General features: G+C 43.7%; 1 protein-coding gene across 1 annotated transcript in view; it reads right to left on the bottom strand.

Moving 5' to 3' along the window:
- Window positions 1-3,238: 3,238 nt before the first annotated feature.
- Window positions 3,239-23,065, bottom strand: part of KIAA2012 (KIAA2012 ortholog) — a 101,853-nt gene continuing 82,026 nt past the window's right edge. The window contains exons 17-24 of the mRNA XM_077830361.1: window positions 18,451-18,544; window positions 15,891-16,065; window positions 14,726-14,864; window positions 11,957-12,333; window positions 8,145-8,347; window positions 6,102-6,274; window positions 3,950-4,169; window positions 3,239-3,398 (exon numbers count right to left, since the gene is read on the bottom strand). Coding sequence (XP_077686487.1) covers window positions 3,239-3,398; window positions 3,950-4,169; window positions 6,102-6,274; window positions 8,145-8,347; window positions 11,957-12,333; window positions 14,726-14,864; window positions 15,891-16,065; window positions 18,451-18,544 — 1,541 coding nt within the window. The remainder of the gene's footprint in view (window positions 3,399-3,949; window positions 4,170-6,101; window positions 6,275-8,144; window positions 8,348-11,956; window positions 12,334-14,725; window positions 14,865-15,890; window positions 16,066-18,450; window positions 18,545-23,065) is intronic.

Genomic DNA, 23,065 nt, shown 5'->3' with positions numbered 1-23,065 from the left:
CCAAGTATTGAATACTCATTGATTTTTTTGTTTTGGTAATAGTAATGTGCATTTCTTTCTCTTGAAGCTATTAACTGTTTCTGGTACCTGTTGGATGATGAAAATATGTACTTGGAGCTTCAGTTTGGATTCTAAAACTAAAGGTTAGATTGAAACCTGTAACTTGGAAGGGAGAGTTGGAAGGAAATAGGTTTTCAAAAAAGCCAAACCCCAAAAAGTTAACCTTTTTCCCACTAGATCACTGTGTCACAAATGGTCTGGGTCAGTAGTGCCCCAAAGTAATTACCATCTGATGGGTGAATGGTGTCCTATCTAAAATGAGTTACAGGCTCATTGCAATTCCTAACCAGGTATCCACATCTCAAGAGGTACCACCATTGTGGGTACCTGCCTGGGCCATCTCAACAGAGCATCACACAATTATGAATGGGTCACACTTAAATGGGTCTTACAGCTCAGGTAGAGGTAGATTGGCAGGACGGTGTAGAAAAATGCATTGCTTTGCCTCTGCTACATGTGACGTGCAGATAAAAAGGACTTGAGTTTGCAGGTTTTTACATCGAGCACTTTTCATGAAAACTCAATTCACATTGTCATTTTGCTAAAATATGTTTTATACTTTCACAGATGGGTTTTGAGGGTTTTTTATGGAGCTCACTGTACAGTTATAAATGCATTTCCTTTCATGCTTGTGGTTTGTGTCCCTTTTCCCATCTAGTAGTACACTTCTTTTGTACTCCTAGCTGCACTAAACAATTCTTTTAAAATATTAAAATTTTGCTTTAAAAAAGTCAGAGAATATGGAATTTTTTAAGTGTTATGTTTACCCAAATGATTTCCAGAAGAAGAATAACCTTCAAAAGAACAAATCACCAATATAACATATGGTGAAGCAAAATACTGTTTCCTTGAGACGTTCTCTGTGTGCTTTAGCTATATCTTAGGTACTTACGTGCCTCTGTAAGAGCAGTATGTGAGCACCTCTCCAGCTTTCTAATAAATGCATCCTCACAACATCTCTATGTGGTAGGAAATTACCACTATTCCTGCTTCACAGAGGATTAACTGAGGCAGAGAGAGACTGTAGCACAGCTGGGAATCGTATCCAGATCAGTTGACTTCTAGACTAGCATCCTAACCACTGGACCTTTTTCCTCCCAATCTGCATTTTATATGCTGATTTACATTAACTCCTGAAGTGAGGAGGGACTGCATAAAACCCTCTTTTGAGACTACTAGAGAGTCTTAGTTGGGTGGAGAGCTTGCTGCACATGGCCTTCTCTCGCTCCCTCCAGTGAAGATGAAATGGTGAGGTCTTTTCTATACTAAACTTTTTTTTCCCTAAAATTTCCCACTGGGAGTTTGCTCTTCCTTCAGCTGCATACATATGATGCTGTTGGGCAACCATGTTTTATCTGGACTTGCTGTGAGCAGTTAGATAACCTATAGTTAATATTCCTCTCCCACTGTGACCATCAGTGGAGCTGTACTGTTGGGAAGATTTAGGGGAGTGTACGCTATCATCTTTCTCACCCTCCTCCCCAAGACAAATCTTGGAAACTAAACCCTGGCTTCATGTAGAAAGATGCTAGATATTGTTCCAGTGTCTCTTTTCTCTATGATTTGTAGTATCTAGCAAAGTTACAAATTAAAGCTTCCAGGCTTATCTGTGCTGAACAATCTGTTACGCTTTGGATTTAGCTGTGACACTGAGTATGTTTCACAGAGCTCTCTGTAAACTCAAACGTTTGTCCCTCTCCCCAACAGAAGTTGATCTAAAAAAGATAATCACCCATCTTGTCTTTCCCACGTAATCACGTGCTAGATACCTGTTTTGTGGTTTTGACGTGTTTTTCCATTGTTCCCTGGAAGGAGTTAAGTGGCATGTGGAAGGAGCATTTCTGGCAGAAAAAGGAGTTCTGTAGGAACAGAATTCATAAGTTCTTACGCGAGCTGCATCCAGGTCTCTTTTACCCAGAGGTGGACTAGGCTTTGTGCTTGCATGTTGCTAGGAAGAGGGAATCAAAGTGAAAAGTCGTCACCTAAATTCTGTCCCTTCCATTCAAAATCTCTTGATATTGTATACCATGCACAAAATGTAATACATTGTTTTTAAAAGCCTATAACACACACTGCATGTATGTAAAATAAGGGTATATTCATTAAGAGGTCTTCTAATGTACAGATTTGATGAAAAAGCTTGCAGGTGGATACTGTTTCATAATAAGAATGTAGAAAGGGAAAGTTGTTTTTGTATATGGAGTTTTTTTTTTTTTTTTTAAATCTGTGCTGTGTATGTCCAGCAAGTGAAAACTCCGAATTGCTGGTGCACAGCCAGACATGCTTATTAAGGATCAGCCACAGGCAATATATACGAACGGTTAAAGGAGCTACATACATTAAGACACCACTCACTACCTTTTTATTTATTTATATTTTTTTTTACAGGAAAGCTCAAGTTCTGTAAATCAATTTATTTTGCTTCTAGCACTAGTAGTTAATGCACATTTAATTCAACTGAAGTCCAGCTCCAATTCAGCAAGAGCATAAAAATATTTCTGATGACATTGTTCCAAATCTATTGACAATGTGCGGTGTGGTTTGCACATATAAATTTAACTCTGTTATATGCTATAAAAGAAAACAATGCAGAAGAAAACATGATTAACCTGATTTTGAGAAACAAGAATTGTTCTCTTGGGGGTAGCAGTCTTTATTTGACATCTTCGTTGGCTTCTTGGTATTGCATGATGCTAATATGCATAAAATCTAGCGGTTTCTGGATCTAATGAGCATAGGTAAGTCAGTTGGCCTGAGGATCCTTCTGCAAGTCAGAGAAGCCCTCATACCCTCCACAAGATTGTGAAAGCTACTGCCCTGCTTTTACAGAATGGTCCTGAGAATCTGGGAGGGGGCAACAGGGTAGGAGAAGTCTGCTCTTACAAGGTCCACAAAAGACAGTAGGGCTAACTCAGGCTGTTAATTAGGTTGTCTATTGGTTGACTATAGCGTCTTGAATGCTTGATTTCCCACCTATTGGATGAACATATAAAGTGTACTTATCTATTGGGGAAGTGGATTTAGAAGAGAAAATGTCTCCCCAAGAAGCAATAGGGAAGTCCTAGGCCATGTTTTATACTTCCCATTGGGTCAGACAAGTTCAAAGGAACTCTTAATTGGATTCAGTGAATTGGAAGAGTCCACTGCAATAACCCCTATCCTCTCAGTATCCTTACATTTATTTGTTTTCTTTTGCTGTCTCCGGGCCTAGCATTTGGAGCAGCTGAAAATAAGAATAAACCCATGGCCGTGAAATTTGCTGTGTATGTTCCAGTCCACTGGCTTCCACTAGCAACTCCCGCTGGAATCGCAGGTGCTGCTCCAGAGCTTCTCTTTGCCTGCAAACAAACCGTGCTAATTAAAATATTTAGAGATAAATGAAAGGAAGGCAGCTAGTGTTCCTTGATTCATTAGGAGTGGGCTAGGTCAATATTTTTTTCCTTAATAATTATAAACTCAGCAATTTAAATTCATGCTGGTGTAACTTTTTACTTCAGCCATACTACAATTTCAGCTGTAGTGGGAAACCTGGGCACTATGCACCATTTTGTAGTATAGATGGGATACTAGCTGTGTTGCTGAACTATTCAAAAACTTGGGATCCATGTAAAGCTTTAGCACGCAGTTCAGGGACGTACTGAAAACATGGTTGAGTTTTGTCTACTCCACAAAGAATCATTTTGTAATTTGGAGTTCTAGAGTACACAGGACCAAACATTAGAATTTGAGGCTCATTACTGGAATTCCAGTGTGAACCAGTGAAGATATTTTCACTGACATAGTTCCAGCCCTAGTAGTGTTTTTGTTTAGATTGGCCCCAAGTGACGTTAACTACTGATGTGTTACTATTCAGCAGGAATAATTTCCTTTTCTGAATAAGGCTGTTTACCTGGCTAGAAGTTGTGCTTGTGTCTTTGCTTCCTCCAAAGCTAATCTAGCTGCTGCTTCTGCTTTCTTCCTCGTTTCCTCGGCCTCACGCCTTGCCTGTTCCTCCTCCTCCAGTTTCCTTCTCTCATACTCCAGGCGTTCTTCTTCTGCCATCTCTGCTAGCCGTTGTCGTTCCACCTCTAGCCACATTTCCCTTTCTTTCTGTTTGCGTTTTTCTGCCTCTAGGGGGTGGATGACCAGATAATTAGTAGCTGCCAAGATTTCGTATTTAGGAAATCGTTGTTTAACTGTACTGAAAACCCAAAATGATATTGCTATTGCAGTATTGTCAACCCCAAGTGTTTTAAAAACCCCAGGCCCCTAAAATTGAGATTTAAAAAAAACAACTTCTCATTCAGCACATTTTCAAGTATTTGTTTTCAGCTATTAGTGTTAAACAATTACTTACATTTTTAAGGCAATTCTCATGTAGTTATATAGCTTCAGGGAGCGTGGGCAGCCAGGAGGCATCGGTGGTGGTGGCGGCAGGGCTGAAGTAGCCCTAGCCTGCAGCTTCCCGGGCGGCGGGGGAGGGCTGGAGCCCTGAGCCCCACCTGCGCCGGGCTGAAACCCAGAGCCCTGCATTGCACCTCAAGTGGGGATGAAGCCCCATGCCCTAAGCGTGTCTGAAGCCCTGAGCAGGACTGAAGCCCAGAACCCCCAGCCTTGACCCTCTATATAGAATACCCCAAAAAATTTTAAATAAATGGTATTCTAATATTGTTTAACTGTGTGATTAAAACAGCAATTAATCACGAATAACTTCTAAAATTTCACTATTTAATTTTTTTAATCGCATGACAGCTCTAGTGTTTTCATTCTCTGCTCTTGCCTGTGACCTGGGGTATCAGACCCAACCTTTGTATTTTTACAGGGCCTTTCTTCCAAGCATCTCACAGTGCTTTACAAACTTTAACATATTAATCACCTCAAGACTTCTGTGAGTAGTGAAGTACTAATTTCTCCCACCTGTAAAATACAGGTAATGAGGCACATTGAAGTTAAGTGACTTGCATAAGGTTATGAGGCAAATCACTGGCAAAGCTGGGAATAGAACCCAGAAACTAACGACTCCCTCTCACAGTAGTGCAAATATCAAGCAAATGGACTGGAGTGCATCACAGTTGATTTTGTTTGTTTAAACAAGATATGATGTTTCCAAAAAACTTTACTATAAGCTGAATTTCACTTTAAACAGAGAGGGCCAATATGGCAAAGCTCCCCTTTTCAGCTGTAGCTGGGGGTCTTTCTTCCATCCACCCCCCGCCACAGGGGGCACTAGCAGCTACACAAGTGCCTCTCAAAAGCCATGTCTTCACTTCCAGTGACAGCAGCTGCAGCCAATGCAGATGGTAAGAATTCCTTTGCCTCTCACGCACCCACACAGTAGTAACAGCTTCTTTTCAGTCAGAACAGAGATGGGGGATGGTAAGAGTGTCCTTGGAATGAAATATTCCTAGAGGAATCAGAACAATGGACCCCACCACTGGGGGCATGAAATTCACTCCAACTGCGCTGATGCAATTTGGGATTTTCACTTCACTATAAGCAGGTTCTTCTATATTGTGATCAAAGGGGACGGACTGCTTGAGAAACCTCTTTGCTGCCTTGTTAGACACTAGGCCACCTGTGGTGAATTTCTCTGGATCCCTTATTACTAGAGCCATGGAGGAATTTTAATGAAGAAGCTCCTATCTAGGTACTTACATAGATAGCCCCTATCATTGTAGTACCTAGGTGCCTTACAGACATTAAATAATTCACTCTTTCAACACTCCCTGAAGAAGGGGAGTATTATTGTTGTTATTAGAAAAGGAGTACTTGTGGCACCTTAGAGACTAACCAATTTATTTGAGCATGAGCTTGTACTCCTTTTCTTTTTGCGAATACAGACTAACACGGCTGTTACTCTGAAACCTGTCATTGTTGTTATTATTATCACCATTGTGCAGATGATGAGGAATAAAGAGATTAAGAGACTTGCCAAAGGTGTCTCAGGAATTCCAGGCAGAGCCAGGAGCTCCTGAGTCTGAGTCCAGTGCCTTGACCAGAAAACCACCCTTCTGGGTGAGTTATCTGTAGATACAGTAAGTTTTAGCCCTTCTTTAGAGCACCTGCACGTTCTCGTTCCTCCTGCTGTCTCTTCTTCTGCAGCTCCAGAAGTTTTCTTCGATATTCCTCCTGCTGCTGTCGGATACGTTCCTGTGCTGCTTTCTCGTGTTGTAGCTTCCTCGCTGCCTCTTCCTCCTGGCGCTGGTGCTGTTCTTCTAGCGCCTGTCTCCGTAAACTGAAACACAAATTATTAATTGATCGAGCACTGAGGGCCTGCTGAGCACTCTTCATAGATCGTAAAAAGAGCAGGTTCCTGGCCCAAAGATCTACAAATGAATACTATGTAGGAGAAGGGATGGTTAAAACAGGACAGAGTGGCTGATTAGTAATGTCAGCTTGGTTCCACAAATTTGTTTAGATTTCTTTAAAATACATAGTTTCTACTGTCTAATCTTCCTTAAAATGTAATTTTTTTTCATAACTGCTCTCAAAAATACAACAGTGTAAAACTGAGTGTGCAAGTCCACTCAGTCCTACTTCTTGTTCAACCAATCGCTCAGACAAACAAGTTTGTTTACATTTACAGGAGATAATACTGCCCTCTTCTTATTTACAATGTCACCAGAAAGTGAGAACAGGCGTTATCAGGCACTTTTGTAGCTGGCGTTGCAAGGTATTTACGTGCCAGGTATGCTAAACATTCGTATGTTCCTTCATGCTTTGGCCACCATTCCAGAGGATATGCTTCCATACTGATGATGCTTGTTAAAAAAAATAATGCGTTAATTAAATTTGTGACTGAATTTCTTGAGGGAGAATTGTATGTCTCCTGCTCTGTGCTTTACCCACATTCTGCCATATATTTCATGTTATAGCAGTATCGGATGACCCAGCACATGCTGTCCATTTTAAGAACATTTACTGCAGATTTGACAAAACGCAAAGAAGGTACCAATGTGAGATTTCTAAAGATATCTACAGCACTCGACCCAAGATTTAAGAATCTGAAGTGCCTTCCAAAATCTGAGAGGGACGAGGTGTGGAACATGCTTTCAGAAGTCTTAAAAGAGCAACACTCTGATGAGGAAACTACAGAACCCAAACTACCAAAAAAGAAAATCAACCTTCTGCTGGTGGCATTTGACTCGGATAATGAAAATGTACATGCATCGGTCCGTACTGCTTTGGATTGTTATCGAGCAGAACCCATCATCAGCATGGATGCATGTCCCCTGGAATGGTGATTGAAGCATGAAGGGCGATATGAATCTTTTGCGCATCTGGCATGTAAATATCTTGTGACGCTGGCTACAACAATGCCATGAGAACGCCTGTTCTCACTTTCAGGTGACACTGTAAATCAGAAGTGGGCAGCATTATCTCCTGCAAATGTAAACAAACTTGTTTGTCTGAGCAATTGGCTGAAGAAGTAGAACTGAGTGGACTTGCAGGCTCTAAAATTTTACATTGTTTGGTTTTTTATTTTAGTGCAGTTTTTTTGTACATAATTCTACATTTGTAAGTTCAACTTTCATGTTAAAGAGATTGCACTACAGTACTTGTATTAGGTGAACTGAAATACTATTTCATGTTTTTTTTACAGTACAAATACTTGTAATAAAAATATGAAATATTTTGTAATTGAACTCAATATATTTGAAAATGTAGAAAACATCCAAAAATACTTAAATAAGTGGTATTCTATTGTTTAACAGTGCAATTAATTGCAATTAATTTCTTTAATCATATGATTAATCATCATTAATTTTTTTAATCGCTTGACAACCCTACTTAATATAAAATATAAATATAAAAGAAGGTTCCAGAATATCTCGTCTGTGCTGCTTTCTTCTACTGTTTGGAAATGCAGTCAGGGAGTATTGGTATTATAAGAGGATGCCAAATCTTGAGATGTCTTAGTGCGTTCCTGGTGTGAGAAGTGGGATATTTGGAGAGAGGTATTTCCTGATGTATGGGTAGATGGAGTTTGCCATTTAAGGAACACATCAAGCACTTAAACCTCCAAAGAACAATCAATCATGCTTTTTATGTTGCCATTCAACCCAAATATTTCCTTTCCTATCTGGAACCTTATCCCCACTAACCGTATCTCCTCTGCCCTTCTCTTCTGTTCCTGTTCCAGTTCTTCTTTTATTTTTTCCATGCGCTCCTGCTGCTTTTGCTGTTTCCATTTCTGTTCCTCCTGTTCCCTTCTTTTCCTCTCTACTTCTAGCCGTCTTCTCTCTGCCTTCTCTGCTCGCATTCTGTCCCGTGATAATTTCTCCTCCTGCTGATTTCCAGGGAGATCCTGAATGGATAGAAGGAAAAGACACCTACTAAATGAAGTTTGCACTCTGTTAATTGCCGAATGGTTCATTTGTTCAATTGATAACAATGGGATTCACAGTCCCTGAAATGGATGCACTTTATGAGATTTATATATCCTAGAGTACATTTGCCTTACCTGGGACACTTATTGTTAATGTGATTGACTTTACCTGTGCCGTTTACTCTGAACCGTAAATATACCTCTCATTCCGTAGGTGACTCCTAGCGGGTGCCTTGCATTACGACATCTGATAACTATCACAGGGCTCCCCCATAGTTTACATTCCCCTGATTTTTCACCATTGTAAACCAAATTCTATGAAGCTCGGCTCAGGTTCAGATTTCTGATACCACCTCCTCTCTATTTCTTTGGGAATGCTTTGACTGTCCAAAAATATGTTGGGGGGGGGGAGGAGGAGGAAAAAGGACTGGGTTTACTCCAAAACACTGAAGCCAGTTGTCTTGCATTGTCAGGAAATTGATATGAATGATGTGTCTCATAGTTGCAAGGCAAAAGAATGGTTATAATGAAAATAAGTCTAAAAATACTACACCAAAAATGCAAGGATATGAAAGGTCTCAACATTGAAGCCTGAGGATACAGAGTTTCTAAACTGAGACCCAGACTCTTAATAAATTCAACACTCATCAATAACATAGTATTGTAAGATTTGCAATGCCAATTTGGACCACTGGCTTATCAAGTCCACTATCCAACTTCTGGCAGTTGCATCAGCTATAGCTGATGCTTTAGAGAGATTCTACCATCTCCATAAGGCACTGGTGCAGCCCTGAACATGGGTTAGGGAAAGGGAATCTTTTCTGACCCTATGATGATCAAGAGGATATCTTCAACATGGGTGTAGACCAGGGGTGTAGACCGAGGGCCACATTGGGGAATAGAAATTGCATGGCGGGCCACAAATGCGCACAAAATTGGGGTTGGGGTGCAGGCTCTGGGGTGGGGCTAGGGATGGTGAGTTTGGTGTGTAGAAGGGTGCTCTGGGCTGGGACCGAGGGGTTTGGAGGATGGGAAAGGGATCGGGGTGCGGGAAGTGGTGCAGGTTCTGGCTGGGGGTGGGGCTGGGGATGAGAGGTTTGGGGTGCAGGAGGATGCTCCAGGCTGGGATTGAGGGTTTTGGAGAGTGGGAGGGAGATCAGGGTTGGGGCATGGGGAAAGGCTCAGGGGGTGCAGTCTCTGAGTGGTGCTTACCTCAAGCGGTTCCCGGAAGCAGTGGCATGTCCCTTCTTTGGCTCCTATGTGGAGGTATGGCCAGGCAGCTCTGCGTGCTGCCCCATGTGCAGGCACCACCCCTGCAGCTCCCATTGGAGTGTTTAGGAGCCAGAGCAGGGTCACACCACAGCTTCTGGGAGCTGTGTGGTGCAGACCCTGACCCTGCACCACAGCTGGAGCGCTGGAGTAGCCCCTTACCCAGCACCCCAGCCGGCGTGAGGCCGAGCCCCGTGGTGCAGCCCCCAACCCAGCGCCCTGGCTGGAGCGGAGCCAAGCTATGTGGTGCGGCCCTCAACCCAGCGCCCCAGCCGGAGTGGAGCCAAGCCATGTGATTTGGCCCCTGATCCAGCATCCTGCCTAGAGCACCAGAGCGGGGCTGAGCTGCGTGGTATGGCTCATGGGCTGGCTTAAAACAGCTCATGGGCCGTAGTTTGCCAAACCCTGGTGTAAACAGCTGAAGGCTCAGTGAGGCTTTGCCTCCCCAGAAAAATTAGGGATTGCATTAATAAATGAAGGAAATACTGAATTTGGAACAGAAGCTTATTCATCTTTCTATTAAAAGTGGACAAATTTAGTTATGCTACAGAACTGCTCATTGAAGTGATAGACAGCAGCTATTATTTTTTAACTCTAGCCTCTCCAAATAAAATTTTTTGTCTGCACCTGTTGAAGCACAAGATTCAGTTATTCTTCACAGTCACATGATCTACTATCCCTTTAAGGACAGGCCTAGGCCTGCTCATCCCTGCTCTGAGTCCTGCCCTTGAAAGACTGGCATTCTGAAAACTGTAGTCTCCCTAGGGTTATAGGACTGTAGGCTACTACAAAGCATGCTGGGAAGTGGGAAGGAGTGCCAAGGAACATAAGCAACACTCAGACGTGTGAGTGAGCGAGGTTGATTGATAGATATCTGACCTGAAACCTGGTGCAGGGTTTTCCACTAAGAGAGCCTAGGGGAGCTGTGGGAAAGGCCCATCAAGAAACAGAAAATAGAAGAACCTGGGAGGGGTGAAACAAGAGAAGGAGAGAGCCTGGGACAATACAGTCCGGGGCTGGGCTCAAGGCTCAGTGTTGACCCTGCTAGGGCTTCCAGAGAGGATAGAACTCTCATCAAGGGGGCAGATCACAGCTGACACTGGGGAAAGGACAACTGAGCCTGCTTGACCCAGAACGAGAGGATTAATTGACTTCATATCCTTCCATGTTCCCCAGGCTTCTCCTACCAGCCTGGGGACGACTGTTTTTGAAAGACAGTGGTCTCTTTCCCATAGCAGGAAGGTAAAGAATCTGTTATATTTACTGCAGCAAACATAATCACACATGTTGTTATTGGTCATAATATTATGCAGCCTTTTAAATTCCTTAGCTACAGTATTTAATGTTCTGGTGGCAATGAAGCCCACAAGCTGACTACACTGCTATATTTCCTTTTGTTTATTCTAAGTTCACCAGCCATAAATCTCACCTAGTGATTGCTTGTTCCTGTAATAGACAGGGACTGCCGAGAGGTGAATAACCTGCTGACCTGCAATAACCAAAAGGTCTGGTCCTTTAAGGGGTTTGGGCTGAGCAGCAGAGTGCTAGAGAGCTTGCCACTCCAAGTAGAGGAATGAGCAAAGTCACATGATGGGGCATCCTGTGGCTAATAGCAGGCCCGCAGGAAAATGAGCAGCTGGCCGTTTAGTCAAATGGGGAGCCAAACAGGGAAAACAGCCTTGGGAATCAGTCCTCTATCAGGAGCGGAGGGGCTGGTGGGTGGGCAGGAGGGTTGGCAGTCAGAAATAAGTCTTTGGAAGGAGAATCAGAGTAGCTGAAATGATGGACTGGCAGTAAGCCCAGTTGTTTTGGGTTCCCAGGCCTGGGAGCCTGTAGAAGAGGGTGGGCATGAGCGTGGGTTCCCTCAACTGCTGCAGAGGACTAAGAAACAGTCTGCAGTGCCATCTAGTGATGTGACGCCGTGATCAGGGAGAAGCTGGAGGGACTGAGCAGAGCCCCAAAGGGCTGGAGCTGAGCTCAGGAGAATGGCAGAGTTGGAACGGAAGAACAATGGTGAAAGAGAAGACAGGTGTTCTATAAGGCAAGGCTGGGCCCACCCTGAGACTGGGGCAGAAGATTTTTGTTTTGTGTCTGGACTTGATACACAGGAAGGGATGGGCTTGTTGTGATCTGCTAGAGGGCTAAGTCACCTCAGTAGCCGAACCGCATTGAGGGTGAGAGAACCATGGAAGATGAAGGAATCTGAAGCGGGCCGTGAGCCAGACCAGGTAGGTCCCTATTGCAATCCTAGAATGTAAAAGGCAGTTCAGTGAATCATTCTTTCTATCTCTGACCATAAGGGAAAACCCCAGTTCTTACCTCTGAAACCTCATTGCTTACGCCTGCATCCAGTTCAGTGCCACTAACTGTGGCGATTATTGGGCAAGTCTGAGTAAGTTTTTTGTGAATGGGAACTGGACTAGACCCAGAAGGGTTGCCATAATCCTCAAAACAAAACCGAGGGCTCTCAGGAGAGAGCAAATGGTCCTTAATAGGAGAGCTGGAGGGAGAAGGGCTGCTGTCATCACGTAACTCCTCATCTCCAGCAGCCGCACTGCTCTGATCAGCTTCTTCTGCTTCCTGCCCTCCTTCCTTATGCTTTGGTTCTTGGATGGTCCCTTGTCTTTTGACTCTAGTAGTCTTTTTCCTGAGAGAGGATGTTCTTTTCTCATCAGCCTTTTTCTGTTTTGGTTTTCCTGTAAGACATTAATTCCAAATCTTGATTTGTGTCAGCCAAGGATGTGCGCAAGGGGGGGCAAGCAGTGGCACAGAACTCCTCCAGCCCTGGGGCCATGGCAGGGGCCCAGAATGTGTCCCTCCAAAAGCGGTCAAATTTTTATTCCTGCACACGTCCCATGGTGTCAGCTGATACAGCCAACCCACTGTAACCTGATCTCTAATCAAGTTGCAGAATGTTTTCCAGATGTCACCAATATTGCAGGTTTCAATGGTAGCCGTGTTAGTCTGTATCAGCAAAAAAACTGAGGAGTCCTTGTGGCACCTTACAGACTAACAAATTTATTTGGGTATAAGCTTTTGTGGGCTAGAACCCACTTCATCAAATGTATGAAGTAAAAGATACAGGAGCAGGTATAAATACATGAAAGGATGTGGGTTGTTTTACCTAGTGTTAGGTCAGTCTAACGAGATAATTAACAGCAGGATACCAAGGGAGGAGAAATAACTTTTGAAGTGGTAAGAGAGTGGCCCATTACAGACAGTTGACAAGAAGGTGTGAGTAACAGTAGGGAGAAATTTAAGTTTAGGTTTTGTAATGCCCCAACCACTCCCAGTCTTTATTCAGGCCTAATCTGATGGTATCTAGTTTGCAAATTAATTCCAGTTCTGCAGTTTCATGTTGGAGTCTGTTTTTGAAGCTTTCTTGTTGAAGAATTGCCACTTTGAGGTCCGTTATTGAGTGACCAGAGAGATTGAAGTGTTCTCCTACTGATTTTTGAATGTTATGATTCCTGATGTCAGATTTGTATCCATTTATTCTTTTGCGTAGAGACTGTCCAGTTTGGCCAATGTACATGGCAGAGGGGCATTGCTGGCACATGATGGCATATATCACACTGGTAGATGTGCAGGTGAACGAGCCCCGGATGGTGTGGCTGATGTGGTTAGGTCCTATGATGGTGTCACTTGAATAGATATGTGGACAGAGTTGGCACCGGGGTTTGTAGCAGGGTGTGGTCGCTGGGTTGGTGTTTTTTTGTTGTGTGGTGTGTGGTTGCTGGTGAGTATTTGCCTCAGGTTGGGGGGCTGTCTGTAAGTGAGAACTGGCCTGTCTCCCAAGGTCTGTGAGAGTGAGGGGTTGTCCTTCAGGATAGGTTGTAGATCCTTGGTGATGTGCTGGAGAGGTTTTAATTGGGGGCGGTAGATGATGGCTAGTGGCATTCTGTTACTTTCTTTGTTGGGTCTGTCTTGTAATAGGTAACTTCTCGGTACTCTTCTGGCTCTGTCTATCTGTTTCTTCTTTTCACCAGGTGGGTATTGCAGTTTTAAGAATGCTTGATAGAGATTCTGTAGGTGTTTGTCTCTGTCTGAGGGGTTGAAGCAAATGCGGTTGTATTGCAGAGCTTGGCTGTAGACAATGGATCGTGTGATGTGGTCTGGATGAAAGCTGGAGGCATGTAGGTAAGTATAGCGGTCAGTAGGTTTCTGGTATAGGGTGGTGTTTATGTGACCATCGCTTATTAGCACTGTAGTGTCTAGGAAGTGGACCTCTTGTGTTATTTCTCCTCCCTTGGTATCCTGCTGTTAATTGATTTATCTCGTTAGACTGACCTAACACTAGGTAAAGCAACCCACATCCTTTCATGTATTTATACCTGCTCCTGTATCTTTTACTTCATACATCTGATGAAGTGGGTTCTAGCCCATGAAAGCTTATGCCCAAATAAATTTGTTAGTCTATAAGCTGCCACAAGGACTCCTAGTTTTTTTTTTAACAATATTGCAGTTAGTTGTCTTTGTGCTTATCTACAATACAAGTACTTAAATCCATAGGCAAATCTATTCCATATTTTTATTATAGGTGCTACTGAAATACAAATAAGCAATAATGTAGAAATAACATAAAAAAGGAAGAGCAGTTACTATAAATGTGCACCTCTCAGTATGCATGTTTCTTTTTTGCTACACTGCAATCACCCTTGGAGGAAAAACCTAGCTACAAACCATGTCTATTTGCAAAACTACATACAGTTATTTGCTTCTGGCAAAACAGAAGATATTTCCTTCTAGGTATGCATGGTTACAACACAGCTGTTTTCTGCTGCAGTGACAGCTCGCTTTAGCTGATTCAACGATAAATAGCAAGGGAATTAATCTTAATGAAAACTGATCACACATCTAAAAATAAGAACTAAATGCCAGAATCTCCCTTGGACCTTTTGAGCTAACAGAGCAGAGAGCAAAACAAAAGCACCATAAAAATATTATCTTTTCAGTGCTGCAGATCTTGGTTCTAATATTCTGCTCCTGGTGATATTTCTTCCAGATCTCTTATTTGTTTGTGTGTGCACATGTGTAAAAAAGTAGGATACTGGAGCTGAAACTTTTTCTTTACATGTGTGTTCTTACCTACAACAAATTCTTCTCTGCTGTGTCGTTTGTCTTTGTTACTGCTCTTTTTCTGTGCTTTGGATACTGGGTCCATCTCGGTCAATTCATTTCTCTGCTTTTTCATGGTTTTGTTCTTTGCAACTTCTGTGTCCTGGAACTAGAATTGACAGTAATAGTGTTTATCTGAAACATACTGATAAGTTATATTTATTTAGTTAAAAACAAGAATATACGTTTTTTGTACCAAGCAGCCCACACTAGTTACCTCAAACACTGTTCAGAATGAAATGATACAGAAGAGTATCTTTTTTTTCATAGGCACAGTGGAACTTCACCACGCCTGTAGCAATAACATGTATTGTTTTTGGAGCATCCCACATTAAAGGCTTTCCTATGGTACCGCTTCTGAAAATCACACTTTGGAATCAGTCTAGAAATTGCCTTGGCACTTTGGAATTACCCATATTCTCAGGACCACTGACAAGTGACTTTCTGGCATATAGAGGGAAATAGCTTTCCTCTATAAGATGTTTCGTACCCATGCTAGAATAAAAGCTTATGTTTATTACTCAGGTGTCAAAGTTGTACAACAAAATGGAGGGCAGCTTTATTCCTGATAGGTCACTCACTGTGCCCACAATCACCCATAATGTACCATCCATCATTCCCCTCCCTCTGTTCCCACTGCTCCACCTCACCCTGAATCAATCCACAGGTTTCTGGACCAAAAACAGGCAGCAGCGAAGGATGAGATTGTCCTTGGAAACATTGGTTTATAGCATTCCTCTTCTCTGTTGCTGGTGTGTCCACCAAGGCTGCTGGCCCCAAAGAGGCAGCGCACCTCGGGGATTAGTGGTGGAGTACCAATTCTATCATGTCCACTTGGTGTCAGTCCTGTACAGTATTTATTATTTGGCTTTGATAGCACTAGACTTATTCTGTGCTTTCCTAATTCTATCCTTTTGGTATAGAACTGAGTCTGACTTGGTAACATGAACCAGAGGCTACTTCCTTATTGCACTGTGTTCTGTGTCTGAGGTAGGCTGGAAGTGATGAAGTCAGTGCCCGTTTCGTTCTAATGTAAATAACCAGTATGAATAATATTAACTTTCTTCTCAAACCCCTTCCAGGAGGAGGACGCAATAGGCATTTTGCTACTGGAGATGTGTCCTGTGATACTTACAGCATTGATGCTGGCAGTAGTTTGCTTGCAGAGCTCCTTTAGCAGAGTAGTCTTTTCTCCCTCTGTCACATGCTGCTTTTCAGAATGACTCATGGCTACTCCAACATTCTCTTGTAGCATCACCCTGTGACTGGAAGGTCCCATGAGATAGTTACCAGATTCAGAGTCTTGACCCCTTTAAAATTAAAGCAACACAAATAACTAGACCAAGATTTTGGCAAACTCTTAGAGCTCCAGAGTCTCTCCTTATGAAGGAGTCGGGAAAGCTGATGCGTTTTCTTTTTTCCCTTGCAAGCCCAGAAAGCCTTTGGAGTAACCTGTCGGTATCATATAGTGAACAACTTATATAATTGTAATGGCCCCAGCAGGTAGCTGCTTTTTCTCCTTGGAGGTCTCTTGTCTCCTCATTACTGAGGAAAGCAAGTAACATTCTCTTTTGTGCTGTAAAAAAGATCCAAAGACTGATTGGTGGGTGCCTTGGCCATTTAATAGCAAAATCATACATATTAAAATACTTTTCACTCCTGTAACACTTGTCATCTTAAGATCTAAAAAATGTTACAAACTTCAATGTCCTGGCTCTTAGAAGTGCTTAGTACTCACAGCTTCCACTGAAGCTAATGGGAATTACAAGCGCTCAGGTGACGAAATCTCACACCACCTCTGTGAAGCAGGTATTGTACATATTTTTGAGTATGAAACCGTATTGTATTCAATGCATTTATCTGCCATGCAGGTAGGTAATGCTGTATACAAATTATTAAATAACTGATTATAATAAATTGAGGGACAGAGAATGAGAATTTTGCTGAAAGTCTAACAGTGAGTCAGCAACCGAGCTGGGAATAGAATCCAAAAGGCGTGATCTCAATCCGTGCTCTAAATGAAACACCTTCATTTAATGCAAGTTACTGCACTTCTAGCAGTCAAAGCAATACCAGAGCTAAGGGACATAATACCACATTATACTCAAAGAAATAAATAATGATAATTCCTTGCAGGGGGTGTAGCAGTTCTAGCTCAAGCTGAAACTTCCATATAACAAATCAGTTTAAAAAAGTGAGGGGCTGTGATTTATCTGATGATAAACTACAGTACTAACAGAAGAAAATGTTTAATGACAAGGACAAATTCTGCCTTGACGTACACCCAATGCAATCTCATTGAGGTCTGTTCCTTCAGCTAGACACTGTGACTTCTCTATACCTCTGTGTGTCTAAGATCTTATCTTTACCTTTTCCTTTTCCTTTTGGAGCGGATTCTCTAGTAGGTTCCAGGTGCTTTGCACCACTTCACTGATGCAAAGCAACCACAAATTTGGCTTAAATGGCTGGCTGCTGTGTGTCACCAGCTGCTTTGCATCACCAGAGCAGTGCAAAGCGGACAGAACATACTGAAGAATTTAGTTCAGTGTTATCCAGACTTCTTAGTAAATTTTCAGTAATGGACTTTCTGCGTAATCCACCACTGTTTGTTTTCCTTCTTACTTTGGGGTTTGTCTAGACAAGAGTCTGTGGTTCTGTTTTAACTCAAGTTAATTGATTGCCTCTAGGCAAAAGTGACTGGTCTGGAGAGGGGAAAGATGAGAGATGCAGAGACCAGAGAGGAAGAGGAGGCTACAGTAGTCCATTTCCCTGCCTGTAGTTTAATTTACAGTAGGAAACAATATTTTTGTTGAGAAAGATCTGTTATTCTCTGACTGCGCTGCTTAAGAGAGTTAGAGTGCCTCAAAGGCGAATTTCCAAAGTGTGCTTATTATCAACAGATCAGTTTGCTCCTTGCTTTCTGGGACACAGAGTGCTTGATTTGAAGCTCTAGCACTGTGTGTGTGGGGAGGAGGGGCATTTATTTTAAATTCATGAAAGCAAGGGAGTTTGCACCAGTGTGATGTAACCTTGGATATCCATTAGTTTTACAGGTGTGTCACAGGGGCGAGGGGTAAGATAAGTAGGAGAGACATGTAATTCCATCTGAGGTTTTTCAAAAACTCTTATCACTTTGGTATCAAAGTGCCTAAACACTACTACTATCTGGCTGTTTTGGGTTTCCTCTTGTGCCCAATACTGTACCATCTAAGCACTTCTGAGTTAAATTAGATCTTCACAGGGAAGTCCTTTGCAGACTTCACAGAGTCTCCTCCTCTTTTCCAAACCCTGGTTATGGGAGGGTCTTGCATCATGCTCCAGAGTCTAATCATCTTTAGGGAATGATGCAAGACCCATCCTCATAGTTCCTTCTACAGTCATATCCCCTCATCTGAGGAGAACTCTATTTCTGACTCTGTATAACAAGAGAGCGTGGGTGCACTCTATCCTTTTGGAATGTACTTCTCACTACCTAATATGCTTAAGGAAGTCATAATCAGAGAGAAATTCTACCCTGATGTTTCAGTGCTCACTAGAAAGTAATTTAATCAAGATTCAAAGCCCCTGGCTACAGATCAATTTCAGCTTCCTGCATTTCTATTCTCCAATAAAAATGAAATGTAATTGAAAACCAAGGTAGGATGCAAAAAAGGAAACTTTTTTTAATTAAAAGAAAAAAAGCACCTACTACTCACATTTCTTCAGTAGGGCTCACTGTATGGCCCCCATAGGATCCCAGGTGTGAATTACTATAGGATCCAGGTGCTCCATCCATTTGTTTATCTGGATCTGTAAAAGTAAAAACATTATTCTTATTCTCCAAGTCAGGGTTATAACTGGTGAAACTACTCAGTATCATTGCTATACGTGTATCTGTGCTTTTGTTTTAAAGCCATGCTTAACATAGTTTAAAGTGAATAGCATTGGTGGCATGTGACCATTCCCTGTGGACAAGCGTCCAAAGACAAGATGTAGGAGAAATAATTTTTTTCAGATTTAGAATCCACTTAAATATCCTTCAATCTAGATTTAGAATAGAGCTTGAACAGAATTCAGTTTTGGAGGCTGAGGTCCCATTTCATTCAAGGTTGCTGCCTGTTTTCTCAGATCTTATTCCCTGTCCATTCTAGAAACAGGCCAAGAATGTAGTTCAGATGAAAACCATTATTGTGTAAATTACAGATTCCATTTAATTAGAAAGTGAGGGTTACATTTTGCTCTTGTTCACAGACAGCAGTATAAATCAAAAGTAACTCCACTGACTTTGGTGAGGTGCTGTGGGATTTTGTCTTGGCCAGAAGCAAAATTCATATCAAAATTTTGAATTCCCCCGAAGTTGGGGTAGGGAGAGGGCGGTTTGGATACGAGGGTTTTGGATCCATCTCTAGATTTTATTAAACATTTTTGAGTCTTGAAACTCCAAAAAGTTTCATGAAATCTAGAGGCCAGTAATCTGGGATCAGCCCCAATCTTTGAGGTGGGTATTGTTTTCAAAAATAGATATGAATTTTGCGGCTGACCCTTGTTGCTCTCTAACAGGCTGAACCCAAAGCGCTGGACCACATTGTGAATTCTGAGGCCACTTCTAATGAAGTCCAGAATGTTTATAAAAATAAACATGAAAGGACTTCACAGCACTAGGATCTTCTGCTGCTGCCAAAAACTACCACTTCTTTTGGCAGGTTTGATGGTATCTCAGCAGAAAGTCCAAGGACTGAATGGGACATAGAAATTAAAGTAATCTCTTGTGCCTAAAGGTGGGCCTTCCACGTTGGGGTTGAGGCCCATAAACAGGATAGTGTTGGGAAACATTCACTGCAGGAGGGCTCTCTGAATCTGCAGAGGAGGGTGTAAGATTTACTCCTAAAGGAATAAGCTGTCATGTCAGACCACTACTTTTCTCTGTAGAGTTGGCCTGTGGTACAGGATGTTAAGGCACCAGTAGAGAGAGCCCTTGTTCCAAGCATGCATAAAAAGTCAGACAGTGTTGACTGCTTTCAGTGATTTACACCATTCCAAGAGGCTGTGTTATTGCAAAAACTCACTTGTTTTAAAATTAAATAAATTCTTCTATGGAAGGACCCTTCCCTGGTACTTTGTCCAGATATTTCTGTACAAAGTCACATGAGGAGCCAAGGAAGCTGGTATGTTTCCGATGAAGTGAGCTGTAGCTCACGAAAGCTTATGCGCTAATAAATTTGTTAGTCGCTAAGGTGCCACAAGTACTCCTTTTCTTTTTACAGATACAGACTAACACAGCTGCTACTCTGAAACCTGTCGGTATGGTTTCTGTAGCTCTGTGCCTTTGCTTTTCTACACTTGTTTTTGCAACATGTGGCTTTTAAGTAACGTATCTTTTTTTACATAGACAGCATCTGGGAGGGTGGACAGTCTCAAAATAGTCCAGTGGGCCAATCTCACATGTCACAAATGATGGCATAAATGCTATATGGGGTATAAAAAGGTTGTAAATGGCTAAGTTGCTAAAACTTTTATCAACCTGACATTGAGTAAGAGTGTGACTTGTGTAACTTGCATAAAATCTGTGGGAAGCAAATTCAGCCTTAGTGTCAGTAGGTGCAGTGCCCACTGAACTTAACCCACTTGTGCCAAGCTCATGTGTCCCCAGGAGTGCTGGGGATGGTGCCGTTGAGTCTAAACTAAAGTAGAAAATCTGGCCTGGTTTCATTTATACCTTCCTGTTACTCCTCCCTCTTCAACTGTTTCAGCATGTAAGTTACACTCATTTTGCACACCCAACCCACTAAATGCCAAATGGGAGCAAGTTATGTTTTGGCATTTACACAAGTCTTATGATCAGTTTACACTCCAAGTGTCATTTACAGGAGTGACAGAAAGAATGGAGTTTGTGGCACAGAATCTTGCATGGGAGTTGCACTGCTTACTTTACGCTGCATTTGGCTAAATTTGCCCTTGAGTCTGCTGAAGATGAAAGTGTGAAGTTCCCAGCTCTCCTGTACCTTGTGCCCATCTCTAGGACTATGAAAACTGTGATGGTTTCATTTTGCTGGGGTCTGGGATGTCATTTCTCTGATTTCGTTTTGTGAGCTTGAATGAACTAAAAATCCCAAACCAGAACTCAGCCAAACCTGAGTCTCCTCTCACTTTACATTGAAAACTTCCAAACCATGAATGTCACATGACCAGTACTGGGTTTACAATGGCGCCATGGAGCCGGGCCCCTGTTCAGAAGGGGCCCTAGCCTGTTCCGCTTGCACTGCATCCATAGACCCCACCTGCCCACTGGCTCCCCCACCGCCCATCACTTGCTCCTCTCTGCTGTGCCGCCAGCCTGCCGAGGGCTCCTCCCTGCCCCCTGGCTGGACCCTAGTGCACCTCTGGCTGCGGGCAGTCTCTGCTTCCCACTATCTGTGGGGCCCTGCCTGTCTCCCCGGAGCTGAACTGTCTGGGACTGGTGCAGAAGCTTGGCCAGTCTTGGCCAGTTGTGGGGTGGGGGATAGTGTGGGGGCTTGCCTGGGGCCCTCCAGTCCTGAGGTAGCTCGGCCAGGGCACTCCTGAGGGACTGGAGCAATTCTCCACCCCGGGACCAGCCCTGGCTGCTCTGCTGGCTCAGCCCTGCAGACAGTCACCTTTCAGCAGGGCCAGTGAGTATGGCCAGGAGGCAGGGCGTGGGGGAGTGGGTCTCTGGGCGGGGGGAGGGGGTGCTGGGCTGTGAGGGGACTGGGAAGATCTGTGTGTGTTGGGGCACTAGGGAGTGGGGGTTCTATGTAGGGTGCTGGGCAGTTGTGGTGGGGCTGTGGGCAGGGGGGCACTGGGCAGAGGTGGTGTTGTGCAGGTCACTGTGCATTGGGGGGGAGGTCAGAGGGAGTGCTGGGTATAGCTGGTCCTTGAGGTCTCTGGCCATAGGGAGTTGAGGGAGTGTGGCAGAGGTGCCTACTTCCTGATTTCCCCAGGGGTGCTTGATCCCCCACTCTCCCCCAGGCCCCACCCCCATTCCACCCTTTCCCCAAAGACTCCACCCCCACCTCTTCCTGCCCCGTTCCACACCCTCCCCTGAGTACCCCCCGCCCTCACTCTTCCTGCCCCTGCTCCTCCCCACCCAGCACCTCCTGCCCACAGCTGATCAGCGGCATGGGGGAGGCTCTGGGGCAGAGTGGGAGGAGCTGAATGGCGGGGCTGCTGGTGGGTGCTCAGCACACACTATTTTAGTACCCATGGAGTCAGAACCTATGGGGTATTGGGTGAGGGGGCTGTGTGGTGTGGCCTGGGCCTGCCCCCAAGGGGAAGGGGCATGCTGGTAGCACAGGGTCGGGCAGGCCACTGTGCGTCTGGCAACTGCTGGTCTGTAAATAGTGCCCTTGCACTGGGCTGTGCAGAGCAGGGCTGCCCCTGCCATGCCATGCCCCATTGCCCCTGGCTGGGCCCTTGCTCTGGGGACTGACTTCCCCATGCCAAGCTCCATTGCCTCCATGGGGGCCCATAAATATGTTTGGGGCTGGGCCCACAAAAGGTTAATCTGGCCCTGCACATGACTGACACAAAATCATCAACTGGGCCCGGTTCTGTCTCACCTTAGCTAACCTTTCAGTTAGCTTGGTGATGAAATGTGAAACCAAATAAGATTTGCACAGGTTTAGATTTCATCATACGCATTTCACACAGCTTGTTTCCTGCCCTCGAGAGGTCAACTCCCATTGTCTTTCTGCCTGCAAGGAAAGGCAACAGCTGCACAGCTCCCTCATGTTGGCTGATGTATTGATTTAGGATAGGTCTACACAGCAAAAACTGCATAGGATAGCCTACCCAAGCTGGCTTGAATCGAGATAGCGCAGGTAATACAAGGCCAGCACGGACTCTGGCTACATACTTGGCTCACCCAGTCCATGCTGTGCTGTCTGCACACTGCTATTGTGACCTGCGTTGCTGGATTCAAGCTAACTTAGGTAGGCTAGCCTGTGCATGGCTTTTGCTGTTTAGACATGCCCTTAGTCACAGGTGAGGAGTGAGCCGCATAGCACCCCATCTGTATGTGATACTTGTGTAATACCCAGCAAAACCTAGGGACAGCCCTGAGGAGACGTGATGCCAGCATGAAAAGCACATCTTTACTGACAACACTCACATCTTTCACTATCAAAGTTTCAAACAAAAAATCCAGATAAAGAGTGAGAGGAAAACAGAGTGAGAGAAATCCACCCTGCCAAACACCATCCTGCTTATCAAATAAATAACTAAGTGCTGATTTTAGAAGATGCAAGTGAGGCAACTGGGAGTAGAAGGAAAGCCTGAACCACTTGATTTACGAGGTGGGAGGAGTTCAGAAGAGAA

Source organism: Eretmochelys imbricata, chromosome 11 (genome assembly GCF_965152235.1).
Source record: "Eretmochelys imbricata isolate rEreImb1 chromosome 11, rEreImb1.hap1, whole genome shotgun sequence".
Taxonomy (NCBI): Eukaryota; Metazoa; Chordata; order Testudines; family Cheloniidae; genus Eretmochelys; species Eretmochelys imbricata.
The sequence above is the reverse complement of the archived record's forward strand: the minus strand, read 5'-3'. Positions and strand labels throughout refer to the sequence as shown.